Source organism: Dryas octopetala, chromosome 2, assembly GCF_963921425.1.
Source record: "Dryas octopetala chromosome 2, drDryOcto1.1, whole genome shotgun sequence".
Taxonomy (NCBI): Eukaryota; Viridiplantae; Streptophyta; class Magnoliopsida; order Rosales; family Rosaceae; genus Dryas; species Dryas octopetala.
The window spans coordinates 25,883,370-25,898,802 of NC_141367.1; the positions used below are offsets into that span (position 1 = coordinate 25,883,370).

Genomic DNA, 15,433 nt, shown 5'->3' on the forward strand with positions numbered 1-15,433 from the left:
AGTTATAAAAAAAAAACAATTGAATGAATTGAGAGTTTGAGATCCAGCCATGCCCACCACACTCTTTGATTGGCTGATACATGTAAAAAAGTTAAAAAAAGCACTTGAATGAATTGAATTCCAGCTACCACGTGCAATTAACACTAAGTGTGCAATGGTCATATATTTCAACAGTCACAAGTGGGTCAGCTTCTTCCCATGCAGACTGGAAACGTGTATCACAACGTACTGACCAAAACATGTGTCACAACTTATGACATGCCAAACTATATCACATATCCATCTTCTCTTAACTTGTATTTTTCAAGTTGTGCGAAATTGTTGAGGCAGGTATGGATTTCAACTTTGTTTTAACTTTCCCTTTACGTGCAGCAATTAAACTAAGGACACTACTTGGGTCACCCCTTGGGGTACTTCAAGGTCACCCTTCCCCCGAAAATAATAATTTTGGTAATGCCGGCGCATGATCGGAACCGTTCATTTTTTAGATCATCTATAATAGATCATCTCTGCAAAAAATCAACTCAATCGGAAATCGTTTCATTATATAACTGTTTTTGATTAAATAGAAAAAATCAACGGTTTGGTCAAAAAATCACTCTTTAATTAAAAATCATCATTTTTTTCTACTTAATTGACAACAGTTATATAACCAAACGATTTCCGATTGATTTGATTTTTTGAAGAGATGATTTATAATAAGTGATTTAAAAAGTGAACGGTTCCGACCATGCGCCGACATTACCGAAATTGTTATTTTGGAGGGAGGGGTGACCTTGGGGTACCCCAAGGGTGACCCAAATATTTTCCTTGAACCAAACCACTTTCCAATTATGCACAAACACAAACCAATCAAGGAAATAAACAAAAACCATAATTTTATTGTGATTTATGAATCCATCTCTTGATCAACAACCTAGCACATGAATCTTTTCACTACCACAAATTTTTATATCTATAGTAATTGTCATTGGCAAAGACAAACTGATAATAGTAAATATATTGTCACATCCACTGTCTATTAAAAGGACCTTTTTATCCCAACGGTTACCAAAAATTCTATTTCGTGACGATCGTACGCTGGTTTTTCCTTGTTCATTGTTCCTGGACAATGATCGACCGGCTGCCGGAGGCTCAGGTACTGGTAAAGGAAGCACATCTTAGGAAACAAGTCAACAACAACAAAGATAAAACGATTCATTATTATGTCTGATTAAAAAATAATCGAAAACAAAGATCAATTCTCTCTACTACTTTGACGGTTCATGTTCTCGATCTTCACAAACAAATTTTCCTTATTTTCCAACCATAATTTCAAGGTAATAACAATTAACCAACGTACCATATATTGCATTAATTTCTCAATGATGCCAAAAGTAAAGTATAACATGCACCAACTGATGCAATTCTCTAGACAGTGGGTGATACAAGGAATCCTACTCACTCCAAAGGTTTATACAAAACTATACATTTTGACAGCCAAGCCACACTGCCATGATCATTTCCTGCGGTTCCTCCTTTTCCCCCATTTTCTGATGCTCATTGCTGCTACTGGTATGATCGCCTGCTCTCTCTTTGTTTTTAATCTCTTTGTGTGAAACATAACAGATTGGTTAGCCGTCTATATATTAAAGCTTATTGATTTCAATTACCCTCTGCTTCTCTAATCTCTTTGTTCATGTATTAAGTAAAGGAGTTGGAACTAGGTTCTCAACTCGTGTCTCGTGATGGGTTCTTCTTAATTTTCCAGATGTATAAATAAATATCATTTAAGAGGAAAAGAAAATGGCTACAAAGGTCTTTAATGCTAAGCCAGGTAAAACTATGAAAGCTTAACAACGGAAATGGCTTATTATCTCTATTCTTAAATCTTAATCGAGCTGTGCTATATCTTATAGCCATCCAATTTTCAAAGAATACTACAAGTTTAACAAGAGGGACTAGCAAAATTACTGCCTCTTGCTTTCACCATTCTATTTCCTGCTTGCTTTGCCCTGCTACTCTAATTCGTATCCCAATATTCCAAAAGATTGCCTATTCAAGGATTACAAAATTTAGAAAATAGTTGAGTGCAAGAGTTTTTTTTTTTTTTTATCTTTTCTTTTGGTCTTTTAGGAGTTCAACAATTCTTGGGTAGACTCAACTCCTTGTAATGTGAGGGGCTGAGAATTGATCTTTTGGGTTTTTTGTTTTGGGTCCAATATTTTGGGTATTGATTGGCCTGATTTCGGTAAGCAAGTTGTTGGGCTTAGCCAGCCAAATGTTCCAAATACTCCCATTGACAAAAAAGAATGAAAATGTACCAATTACTCCTAAAGAAAAAGTGCAAATGAAAATAAAATTTCACTAATTCTTCAATGGGGCCTCCTTTTGAAGTCTTTCTATAAAAATTTAGGCTATGTGAATTTTGTTTAAACATCTCTTTGTCGGACCACATATATGTGAAATATCTAATATATCAAAAATGATTTTCAAATAATTTTGATAATGAACTTCAAAATAGGATCAGTCTTTTAATCAGTCTACAATTTTATATATTATCAATGTCTAGTTTAAAAGTGCTATACGTGAAAAGAAAATGAAGAGAGGTTTAAGTTTTTGCTAGTGTTTATTAAAAAGTGAATGAAACAGACCGCGGCGTGTAATTTTCCTTTACATTTTTCCCGGTTTCATAAGCCATGTCGAGTCGAACAAATCTAGGATGGGATCTTGTGTAGAGTAGCCATCATTGATAGAGTAGCCATCATTGTCTTCATCATCGTCATCATCTGCAGCACTCTCCACTTCTTCTTTCTTGTTGTTGTTCTTCCCCATCTAGAATTTTGGAGAAGAACTCTGTTGTTGCACTTTTTCTGCTATTGTGTTTTTTTCTGGTTTGTTTTAATGAATGAGCAAAGTATGGTTTAAAGTAAATATAGCCATTATAGTCTATACACTAAGGAGGGTGTCCTTAACTCAAATTTTAATGAATTTTAAAATTCATAGAATCTATCAAAATTCAAGGAAACTATCTGAAATTCTTATAGAATTTGTTATGCGTAAAAAATGCATCCAAATCTATTAAATTCTTTAACTAAATGAAATTCATGACTTTTTTAAAACACCTTATTTGTTTAGAATCTATTAAAATTTGAGTTGAAAATATCTAGATTTCATTGGACTTAAAATCCATTGAAGTTTAAGTTGAGAACACCTTCTTAAACTAATAACTAATTGACAAAAATGATGTATTTAAGTAATAGTACATATATTATATACTAGTCACATTGATGAGCTCTCATATTACATGGATCTCACTTATATGAGATATTTGATCAATAATGTAATTACCAAATATTGTAAAAAAAAATTAACAATATCACATCTCGTGTAAAGTCTCCTTCACTTGGTACTATGTTACAAAGAGAGCTAGAGTTCATACTTGATTACGATCGGTAAGACAATTATTCTGTCCCAAGTTCCCAACTCACACGCACCAATTGGAAAACCATCCTTCCTCCTTATCCTAATTTCGTGACTTATTCCGAAGACGGACAAAGTTATATGATTGTAATTGTACATGTTTCTCTCCATTATTTGGCTTGTAGTTATGACTGAACATACCAATAGTCTTGTAATGGTATCCCATTACATATATTTCCAGATAAAAATAAACAACACTCGATTGTAGAAAAAAAAAAAATTATTACGAGTGTATGTGTATATATTATATGTATTTATTTATTTTTATTATATATATCTCTCATCAGGTGTTCTAACATGTAATAATAAAAATAAATAAAAATTATATATATATACTCACTTCATGAAAAATTGACTGCGATTATAAAGTCATTTCTATGGTACTACGATTTGTAGGCTTTACCAAGTCCAAGTTTGTTCCTAATAATATCTTAAAAATATCTGATTTCTCTGATAATAGAATCATTTGATCAGATTCATTGTAGAGGTCAATAAATTACGTAAATTTGATCTTAATTGAGTTGCATTTTTCCAAGAGTTATCGATGGTGGTTCCATTCGTCCCTTATAATGACGCCAGGGAGGCAGGGATTAAGTTAAAAATCCCACTACGTACAACTTCGGGTGGCCGGGGGACCAGAGAAGAAAGCAATTTTGATTCTTAATTTCTTTCTTTCTTGCCCACCATTCATTGGGGTTCTGATCTCATGGGAAACAGTTGCGAGGAACTACAGAGGGTTAAGATCTGATTAGACACAAGCATAGTAGAATACTAATCAAATTTATAACTGCATTAACTAACTAAAATCATGAAGTACCTGAGATTTGGCAACATCAGCTGCCTCGGCCTGTTTCTTGAGCTCCATCATCTTATGGAAATCATCCTCAACTTTGGCAATCCTATTTACAGTTGCATGAAATATATAACCAACTAGCAATGCGATCACAAGGATCCCAATTGAAGTTGTAATGGCTAAACATGGCCATGGTGGCTTATGTTTGAACCTGCGTAAAGAAGGAACTTGGCTTCTGAATACAGTTTTGCAAGTCTAGATGTCTGGGTGTCTCAGAAATAGTGCAACAACATTAAGTGATAAGGAGGCAGAACAGTCTTACAACTAGACCAACTAACACTTACTCTAACCCTCATGAACATGATGATATAGCCTTTACATTTCTGGTGTCACACTTTTACTAGAGAACCAAGAGGGGCTTATATTGCATGGAAGCTCAACCCCAAAAGTATTAAGCATAAGACTTATTGATTACCTGCAGCGCATCTCATGCTTCCTTAAGGGATCTCCAAAATTTAAGGTGCTAATATGCTGCAATCCATCGTCTGAAACATTTGAACCATACATGCTGATTGGATGTGAGTGATTGGTAGTGTCATACACATTCACAAGGATGGTTTGCTTGCTTGCAAGTTGTTGAAGTAACTTCTCCACAAGTGACTCAATATGAAAGACTCCACCAAGATACCTGGTTGGTAGAAACAACAGTACTAAGGAAGCTTCTTCTGAATTATAACCAGGAATATATATTCTATATTTCCTAGCATGCAATAACAAGCCTCTGTTTGCAGACAATGTTTCAAGGTCTTTCCAATAACACAAGGGAATGTGAATACCTATTTATCTATGGAAAGTTGCAACCTAAACTTTTATTTATAACATGTTTTTGCTCAAAGAAAGCATACCCATCAGTAGCTTGAATTCTTTCAATTGGAGTTGCATTTGAGGGTAGATCTCTCTTGTAGACAGCAAACGTCAATATTACTCCAAGGCGGTTTGTTTTAAGCAACCGAAAAGGAGCAGTTAGAACCCCCTTTCCTGATTCTCTTGCACGCAACACATTTTCTCGATCTTCCTGTTGAAACACAAATGAGTGAAACTTCATGATTGAGCATGAAATCGACTTTTTCCTATATAGCTGCCAGACAATATAGGAAATTGGGATTGGGTCAAATTGATGTTACAAGCAGAAACTTTGAGTTCATCCCATTTGGTGGTGGGAGGAGAATATGTCCAGGATTGCCATTGGCAATGAGAATGTTATACTTGATGTTGGGCTCACTTGTTAACTCCTTTGATTGGGAGCTTGAAGCTGGGGTTAAACCAAAGACCATGAACATGGAAGACAAATTTGGCCTCGCTTTACATATGGCTCAGCCTCTGACAGCTGTGCCCAAGTTGTAAGAGATGATGTGAGTGAGTCTTCCATGGGTCACCCTCATGCGAATGATGTTGTTGTTTTACTGTTGTTTTTTACAATATTAATGCTGTCAATTTTGAAACTTAATAATAAACAAAACTTGAGTCCGACTTTCCCAGCATTAATGTTGGTGCTGATGAGTTTTATTTTATTCTTTAAAAAAATAAGTAATAATTAGTTTTAATAAGTTATATCAGAATCTGCATATATCATTTGCTAATCTTTTGTGTGTTAATCTCATAATAATTAATCAAAATTTTGTTATTTTAGTGTAATCTTATTATTAGAATCGTTTATTTTTTAAATCACTCTTTAAAAATCATCTATATAAAAATTTAATAAAATAAAAAATTATTTAATAATGTAATTATTACTGAATAATCAGACGGTGAGTCTAATTATAATTAACATGGTATGTTTATTTAATAATATCTAATAATTTCTGATTTAATTGATTACACTTGAAAATGAAATTAAATATAGCATCAAAGTGCAAATGTGGGCAAACATGATGAATGAAAAGTGTCTCTTGGTTTATTTTCTTTTTTACTATACTATCTGCTGAAGTTGTTTGTGGAAAGTATGTTTTTTCTTTTGGTAAACAAACAAGTATATTAACAAAAAGAGGCAAAGGGCAAAGGCCCATTATGTTTGGCAACACTTTCTGGAGAGGCAATTAAAAAGAACCTAAAAGGCTTCTTCTGAGTTGTTTTCTTCACGATCTTAGAATTTGAGTGTAATGTTAAAAGACTTTTTGGGTGGTCCAACTCCAAAGTCCAAAACTTCCAAAAAGGATATCTTCCAGAGAGTCGGTGGCTCTTTGATTGTTATCATTATCCAATGGACTAGTCTCTACTTCCACCCTGTAGTTCGCGCAAGTAACTAGCAAACCTTTCAAACATTTACCACAACGGGGTGTTTCAAGTTGTGTGTTAATTGTTGAGGGAGATAGAGATGGATTTCTTGAGCTCAATACTCTGTATTTTCTTTGCTTGGGTCTCAATCCGAGTCCTCCATTCATTTGCAAGTTCAAGAATCAAAGCCAATCCCGGAAGGCTTCTTCTTCCACCGGGACCAAAGCCGTTTCCATTGATTGGGAATCTGTTGGAGCTTGGCGCCAAACCCCACATCTCCCTGACTAAGCTTTCCCAGCGCTACGGCCCCATCATGTGTTTGAAACTGGGCCAAATAACCACAGTTGTAGTTTCTTCAGCGACTATAGCCAAAGAAATCCTCCGAACGCATGACCAATCCTTCTGCAACCGGACTGTCCCAGTTGCAGTCCAAGCCTGTCAACACGCCGAGTACAGCTTGGCCTGGCTACCTGTTTCAGGTAGATGGAGAAACCTCCGCAAAATATGCAGCTCGAATTTGTTTGCCGCTAAGATTCTTGATGCCAACCAAGCCAACCGCCACGTAAAAGTGCAAGAGCTCATAGCTCATGTCCGCGAAAGCATGATACAGGGTAAGGCTGTGGATATTGGGAGGGCTGCCTTCCAAACTTCGCTCAATCTTCTATCGCGTACCATCTTCTCTGTGGATTTAGCAGACCCAAGTAGTGAGATGGCCAGAGAGTTCAAGGAGATGATGGGGGGTATGATGGAAGAGGCTGGGAAACCAAACTCGGAGGACTATTTTCATGTGCTTAGGAGGATTGACCCCCAAGGCATAAGGCGGCGCTTTACCATTCACTTCCGGAAAACGATGGACCTCTTTAGCCAGTTCATTATCCAAAGGTTGGAATCAAGAAAAGCTCATGATTATATTACAACGAATGATATGCTGGATACTCTTTTAAACATCAGTGAGGAGTTCAAACGCACAGATGAAGACCTGGGCAAGACTGTAATTGAACATTTGTTTCTGGTTAGTCACTACTAGTACTCTCTGTTTTTCTTCAACAACTTGTTTGATACAATCAGGGATTCGTTTCTATTTTGGTTTTTTTACTGGTTCATTCTGATTCCATTAACAATTTGCTAGCCAATTATGCAATATGTAGGATCTATTTACTGCAGGCACGGATACAACTTCGGCCACAATGGAATGGGCAATGGCTGAGCTACTACGCAACCCGGAAAGCCTGTCAAAAGCTCAAGCAGAGTTGGAGCAGATCATTGGCAGAGGAAACCCAGTTGAGGAATCAGACATTGCTCGACTCCCTTACTTACAAGCAATAATCAAAGAAACGTTCCGGTTGCACCCAACAGTTCCATTGCTACTGCCCCGCAAAGCTGAAGCAGACGTAGAAATCTGCGGATATGTTGTCCCAAAGGGTGCACAAGTGCTAGTGAATGCATGGGCCATTGGCAGAGACCCCAGCGTTTGGGACAACCCAAACTCATTTATGCCGGAGAGGTTCTTGGGATTGGGTCAAATTGATGTTACAAGCAGAAACTTTGAGCTGATCCCATTTGGTGGTGGGAGGAGAATATGTCCAGGGTTGCCATTGGCGGTGCGAATGTTACAATTGATGTTGGGGTCGCTTCTTAACTCCTTTGATTGGGAGCTTGAAGATGGAGTTGTACCAGAGACCATGAACATGGAAGACAAATTTGGCCTTAGCTTACAGATGGCTCATCCTCTGAGAGCTGTGCCCAGGTTGTAGGTGATGATGTTGTATTGCAGTTGGCTTTTACAATAATTAATATGTTTTATCTTAGTGAATGTTGAAACTTAATTAATAATAAACAAAGCTTGAGTCTGATGAGCATTGATGTTGTTTTGTAATGTGTGATAAATCCCACATCGTAAAGAAGTAAGTGGAATGATGCTGAAGTGAGGGTCATAAGAGAGAAGTGTGGTACTTTGAAAAGTACTTACCTGGATGGGGTCAATGGGCTATCAAGAAGGCCCATGGCATAGGTTAGTGACCTCCATTGCACATTGAGAGGTGTGCTCACCTAAGGTCTACCCTAGTGGGGGAACCTACATCATTATTTGTTGCTGTGAGGGCCTGCGTTCGCGCGGCCCTCACCCCAAACCATAGTTTAATTTTTCTACTATTATGTTTAAATTAAAAAATAAGGTAAATAACTATCACTACGATGGATCCACCCTTGACTTGATCTTTTAACTTTTTCCACGCTACGTTCTCTCACAGGTTGTTTGATAGTGCAGGAGAAAGAAGCTTAGTGGGAGCAAGAAAAAACGAATGATTTTTTTAGACTGGTGCTATTCCCACCCACTAATTAATTAAAATTTTAATTAGTAATTTATCTATATGTGAGATTACCAAAAAGACATTAATTAATCAAAAGAATAATTTTTAATCATTTTGCTGCTGCTAACTTTCAATCATGGTGATTGCCATGGCAGGAAACTTTAAAGAAGGATCGTAGAAGAATGGGGGTGCAACACTGCTAAGAAATGAGCCGACTCTAAATCTTTATCCTCCTCCTTTTTTTACAATTGCTTCATGTTTCATTGAGTTTCATTAAGAAATAGCCAACTCTAAGCCTTCTCCATATACTTTTAACAATAACCCATATACATTAAATGAATACTCAATCTTATAGGATTCAATGAGTTTTCTGGCTTTTAAAAAAACAATTGGTCTATTAAAAAAACAATTGGTTTTCTGATGTGGGAAAAGAGTTTGATGGTGGGTCATTGAGTTTGTAAGTTAAGGGTATTGTGAGAATAATATGGGTGGGATAAGTAGATTGTTGCATTTTTAAATTTTAATAAGGGGTAAAAAAATAAGGTGGGTGGAAAAATAGAAATAGGAGGCAGGAATAGTACCACTCTTTTTTTAATCTGATGGGTCACAGGTGATTAAATATTTGACTTATGAGTATGGTTGACAAATAGTTGTGGGGCATAAATAATTAGATATTGAGTACTGTTAACTAGTAGTTGAGTGAGAGAAGGAATGTCCAAAGACATTTTCAAAATAGCAAATACAGTCCAACACTCCAACAAACCAACCCTTTTAATGTAAACACAAAAAAAGGACTGCAGGTCGTAAAGGGCACATTAGAAACCGGGGGCAGATTTCACGGCAATGCAGCATTATACTTTCCAACCATAATTTCAAGTTGATAGCAATTCCGAGCTGTATAACCAAATGAACCAAGAAACTCTAAGTAATGAAACAATGAAGATCAAGCAATCGGGCTAGCTATGCGATGAGAGCGGATAAAATATGAGTTGGGATTAAAATAAGTGATTCAATTTTTCTAAATTTTAAACCAAAAACAATAATAAAAATCAAATAGAAGAATAATTGAACTATGGTTTGGGACAAGGGACGCGCGAACGCAGGCCCTCGCAGGCTTGCAGCAACAAATAATGATGTAGGCTCCACACAGAGGTAGATCGACCTTAGGTGAGCACCCCTCTCAAAGTGCAATGGAGGTCACTATAACCTAGGCCATGGGCCTTCTTGATCGCCCATTGACCACATCCAGGTAAGTAGGTTTCAATGCACCACAGATTTCTCTTATGTACAATCACTTAAACATGCCTCCTCTTACTCATTCATGATGTGGGATTTATTACACAATAGAAAACATGAAACATCTACACTCTTATACAACAGATAATTATTGACTTTCAGAATTCACTGAGATATTAAGATGCACAGTTGCACACCATTTCAATTATTGTAAAACCCAAAAGCGCCTCTCATAGGACTTGGGCACAGCTTTCAGAGGATGAGCCCTCTGTAAGGTGACGCCAAATTTGTCTTCCATGTTCATGGTCTCTGGTACAACTCCATCTTCAAGCTCCCAATCAAAGGAGTTAAGAAGTGACCCCAACATCAAGTGTAACATTCGCACTGCCAAAGGCAATCCTGGACATATTCTCCTCCCACCACCAAATGGGATCAGCTCAAAGTTTCTGCCTGTAACATCAATTTGTTGACCTAATCCCAAGAACCTCTCCGGCATAAACGAGTTTGGGTTGTCCCAAACGCTGGGGTCTCTCCCAATGGCCCATGCATTCACTAGCACTTGTGCACCCTTTGGGACAACATACCCGCAGATTTCTACGTCTGCTTCAGCTTTGCGGGGAAGTAGCAATGGAGCTGCTGGGTGCAACCGGAAGGTTTCTTTGAGTATTGCTTGTAAGTAAGGGAGTCGAGCAATATCTGATTCCTCAACTGGGTTTCCTCTGCCGATGACCTGCTCCAACTCTGCTTGAGCTTTTGACAGGCTTTCCGGGTTGCGTAGTAGCTCAGTCATTGCCCATTCCATTGTGGTTGAAGTTGTATCTGTGCCTGCAGCAAATAGATCCTGCATATTGCATAATTGGCTAGCAAATTGTTAATCGAATCAGAATGAACCAGTAAAAAAACCAAAATAGAAACGAGTCCCTGATTGTATCAAACAAGTTGTTGAAGAAAAACAGAGAGTACTAGTAGTGACTAACCACAAACAAATGTTCAATTACGGTGTTGCCCAGATCTTCATCTGTACGTTTGAACTCCTCACTGATGTTTAAAATAGTATCCAGCATATCATTCGTTGTGATATAATCATGAACTTTTCTCGATTCCAACCTTTGGATAATGAATTGGCTACAGAGGTCCAACATTTTCCGGAAGTGAATGGTCAAGCGCCGCCTTATGCGTTGGGGGTCAATCCTCCTAAGCACAGGAAAATAGTCCCCCAGGTTTGGTTTCCCAGCCTCTTCCATGATACCCCACACCATCTCCTTGAAGTCTCTCACCGTCTCGCTACCCGGGTCTGCCAAATCCACAGAGAAGATGGTACGCGAGAGAAGATTGAGGGAAGTTTGGAAAGCAGCCCTCCCAATATCCACAGCCTTACCCTGTATCATGCTTTCGCGGACATGAGCTATGAGCTCTTGCACTTTTACTTGGCGGTTGGCTTGGTTGGCATCAAGAATCTTAGCGGCAAACAAATTCGAGCTGCATATTTTGCGGAGGTTTCTCCATCTACCTGAAACAGGTAGCCAGGCCATGCTATTCTTGCTGTGATGGCAGGCTTGGAGTGCATCTGGGACAGTCCGGTTGCAGAAGGATTGGTCATGGGTTCGGAGGATTTCTTTGGCCACGGTGGCTGAAGAAACTACAACTGTGGTTATTTGGCCCAGTTTCAAACACATGATGGCGCCGTAGCGCTGAGAAAGCTTAGCCAGGGAGATGTGGGGTTTGGCGCCAATCTCCAACAGATTCCCAATAAATGGAAGTGGCTTTGGCCCCGGTGGAAGAAGAAGCCTTTTTGGAATCGCTTTGCTTCTTGATTTTGCAAACGAATGGAGGGATTGAATAATTGGGATACATGCAGCAAAGAAGAGACACAGTAGTATACAACTCAAGAAATCCATTTCTTGTGTTGGGAAAGACGACGCCTAATACCGGAAAGATGGGAGGGATGCCGGAAAGATGGGAGGGATGAGGTGGGTTCCTGCAATTGGGGCTGCTGGGTTCTTTCATTTTTTTATGTTTTGGTTTTAAATTATTTTTATCTCTTAACAATAAAAATATTTTAATACATTTTAATCAGAATAATTAACTATACAGGTGGGGAGTGGGGCGTGGCAGAAACTTAATAAGGTGGTAACGGTGGTGGTTGAGCAAATTTTGGTGGTAGTTGAGCAAATTTGCTCTCGATATTGGTGCATCATGAAATATTTTAAAGTCAACATTTCAGCTATTATTGTCGTCCTCGTTTTATTAATCATTAATTGATGCCACATGTTTCAACATTTTGTTTCAACTTTCCCTTTACGTGCAGCAATCAAATTAATTAATTAATTAAAAACCATGATTTTATTCTGATTTATGAATCACAAACCCACTATTTGTTGACTTGAACTAGACAATTATTGCCGTGAGATGGGTCATAGGTTTCATGATTTTTTTCACAGCAAAGCAGCATTATACTTTCCGATCCAACCTTAATTTCAAGTTGATCGATAGCAATATTTCCGAGCTGTCTAACCAAAAGAACCAAGAAACTCTAAGTAATGAAACAATGAAGATCAAGCCATCGGGCTAGCTAAGCGGTGAGAGCTGAATATGAGTTAGAATTAAAATAAGTTGATAATTCAATTTTTCTAAATTTTAAACAAAAAATAATAATAATAATCAAATAGAAGAATAATTGAACTATGGTTTGGAACAAGAGCGGCGCGAACGCAGGCCTTCGCAGCAACAAATAATGATGTAATTAAGTGTTGGAACCAATTTGGGCTTCTCATGATTATTAAAGTCCAATAGCATTGTATATTGGATTAGTTGATCGAATAAGATGTTGTTTATGGGCCAGTTTGATTATTTGTAGTAATTAGTGATTAATACTATGGGTTATAGTACCTAATGAGCTTTAATAGTCCTATTTCGATATGACTAAGGATTAGCTTGACTTATGCTTGAGGTTTAAGACAAGTAATAGGTTTACTTTGATGAGAAGTCACCTAATACGTACATTACCTCTATATAAAGCATGGTCCCTGCCCTCACAAATCATCGCCTATTAGGGCATGTTTGGTATATCGTATTAGACTTTGGATATGAATAAATAGTCTATGTCAGTTGTTTGGTGTCCACTTATATTATTTAATTACCTGACTATGTAAACCGGACTGGGCTTTTAATACTCTCCTTACCTGACTAACTAATACAACCCACACGCTGAAAATCAACAGACGTTATTTTCATCTTCTTCTCCCTAGGGTTCTTCTCTGTTATCTTCTCCACAGGTTCTCCTCTTCACTCTTCTCTAAGTATCCATCTCTCACACTCTCTCTCTCTCATACTCTCTTCAATATGCTTCTTCTTGCTTCTTCTCTCTTCTTTTCTTTCTTTATATATTTCCTCTTCTATGTATGCTGTCTAATTATCTCTTCTTATTTTTTCTTTTAAATTTATTCAATAGATCCTTTTATTACATTTTTTTGGGAATTAGGTTATGATTTTTTCTTCAAACTTTTCTTTTGGGCGGTGTTTTTCTATGTGGTTTGAAGTTTAAGATGTTACCTTTGGGAGTTATTTTGCTACCGCATTTATTATGTATACAAAACGCATGGAAATTAAACCTCAAGACACCATAGTTTGCAAGGTCATACAATATATGCAGAATCTTCGTTGGGTGGATGAAACAATAATTAGAGTGTAAAAGTATTTTAATTATGGAGATTGGAGACCATTGGATATAAGAAATATATATGGATGGAGTTGCCTCATTCCAAATCAGCTTCAGGTTGGATATCACTCTGGCTTTTTCCTGACATGTGGCCGCACCCCATTTATTTATTTAATAAATAATCTATCAGAATTAATTACAACTCAGGAACAAACCCTTGGGGGCTCACTGTCATCAATATTAATCTTATGTATATATGCTTATTATTATTAATATTATGAGCGAGATAAGGGTGATTAAAAGAAGAACAAATCATAAAATTATATGATTAATTAGGTACAATATATATACATGGAAGTGAACATGTGTGAGGTCCTGTTGTATCAACTCCCAGTTTCTGGGAGGTGATTATATGTCACCAAATGCATCAGCGAAGTTTGTTTGTGCACAGTCAAATCAAGTCAATTATAAACTTAGTGAGCCTACTAATTAAGATTGTGGCATAAACTAAGTGATTATTTTTCCCTAACCCATTAAAAATAAACTTGTTAGCGAGTGTGCGTGTGCTATGAAAGCATGAGCCAAGATAAAATGGTGAAGTAGAAATCATGCATATGCATCCTGGACTTTGTATAATTGTATGCTTTGGTCTTGAGTTGCAGAGGCTTAGATTTGGTAACCTTGTTAGGGAAAATTGAATTTGTGTGTGCATTTATATCCAAGGATTTTAAATTACATGGTCTTAAGCCTTAAGTACGTGGAGATCGAGTAAAACTATAAGAACCAAAAATATAATTTGGCTCAACTAATACGCAGATGCCAAAGAATTTCATTCACTTGTTTGTCCATTGGGAAAACCAACTATATATATATATAATATACATTTGAACCTTTATTGGGTGGTTTTGATTCTTATGACCATCCAATTTGTGGATTTGGTACAACACAGATCGACAAAATAACCAAATGTCTAATCGTAATAATTCTCCTTGTGACTGTTGGTGTGTTTGGATGACAATAATTGTCTTTGCCAGAATATAGTTGGGCCGAGTTGTCATATATGCTTACAGGAGCATGGACATTCTTCCAAAAATTCTTGTTCATATTTTGTATCATTTATCTGATGAAGAAACTGCCTTTTCAAAGTTGCAGACTTGTACTTGTATGGTTGTATTGTTAACAGAGGCTGGCAGAGTTGGTGGGTTTTATTGTATTGTTCTCATTGTACATGTATTCATGTGATGTTCTTTGTATTTTCCTAAACGTTCAATTAATGGATGATTATCTATATTGATTTTACTAATTTTATTCCTTTATATTATGCCTAGATATGGATGAAAGAAAGATTGTGGCATACTTTATTATTAGATTGTTGTTTTTGCATATTATGGCTTCGGGAATGATGTGGTTCATGGAAAATTACAATTTGGAACAAAGGCGCCATGAAAGGAATGCCATTAGGAGTCAAAGATTTTTTAGGAATGCAACTCGGTCAAATTATCTAGATAGCATTATAGGATTTGATGACATACAATGTGTGAACCAAATTAGGATAGATAGGAGAACTTTCTATTATTTATGTCAATTGCTCTGTGATGATGGGAGAGTGAAAACAAATGGTTCAGTAACCATACAAGAGCAAGTGTGTATGTTTTTACATACACTTGCACATCATGTAAAGAATCGTACTATGAGTAGTAG

General features: G+C 37.0%; 3 protein-coding genes, 1 non-coding gene and 1 pseudogene across 4 annotated transcripts; 2 read left to right on the top strand and 3 right to left on the bottom strand.

The window, feature by feature from the left end:
• Positions 1-4,069: 4,069 nt before the first annotated feature.
• On the bottom strand, positions 4,070-5,375 carry LOC147294751 (histidine kinase 3-like). Its single transcript, XM_086231214.1, has 4 exons — positions 5,161-5,375; positions 4,731-4,943; positions 4,280-4,466; positions 4,070-4,189 (listed from the first exon to the last, which is right to left on the bottom strand). Exons 1-4 carry the CDS (start codon positions 5,358-5,360, stop codon positions 4,070-4,072), a joined length of 720 nt encoding a protein of 239 aa, XP_086087340.1. The 5' UTR covers positions 5,361-5,375.
• A 1,107-nt stretch (positions 5,376-6,482) lies between these two features.
• Positions 6,483-8,400, top strand: LOC147294752 (geraniol 8-hydroxylase-like). Its single transcript, XM_086230398.1, has 2 exons — positions 6,483-7,541; positions 7,678-8,400. Exons 1-2 carry the CDS (start codon positions 6,630-6,632, stop codon positions 8,281-8,283), a joined length of 1,518 nt encoding a protein of 505 aa, XP_086086524.1. The 5' UTR covers positions 6,483-6,629; the 3' UTR covers positions 8,284-8,400.
• A 90-nt stretch (positions 8,401-8,490) lies between these two features.
• Positions 8,491-8,652, top strand: LOC147294753 (U1 spliceosomal RNA). The gene has a single exon (XR_015120967.1). It is a non-coding gene; the product is annotated as a U1 spliceosomal RNA (small nuclear RNA).
• A 1,268-nt stretch (positions 8,653-9,920) lies between these two features.
• Positions 9,921-10,095, bottom strand: LOC147294754 (U1 spliceosomal RNA; annotated as a pseudogene).
• On the bottom strand, positions 10,067-12,032 carry LOC147294755 (geraniol 8-hydroxylase-like). The gene is made up of 2 exons (XM_086230397.1): positions 11,052-12,032; positions 10,067-10,915 (listed from the first exon to the last, which is right to left on the bottom strand). The coding sequence occupies exons 1-2, from the start codon at positions 11,970-11,972 to the stop codon at positions 10,280-10,282; spliced, it is 1,557 nt and encodes a 518-aa protein (XP_086086523.1). The 5' UTR covers positions 11,973-12,032; the 3' UTR covers positions 10,067-10,279.
• Between the last annotated feature and the right edge of the window lie 3,401 nt (positions 12,033-15,433).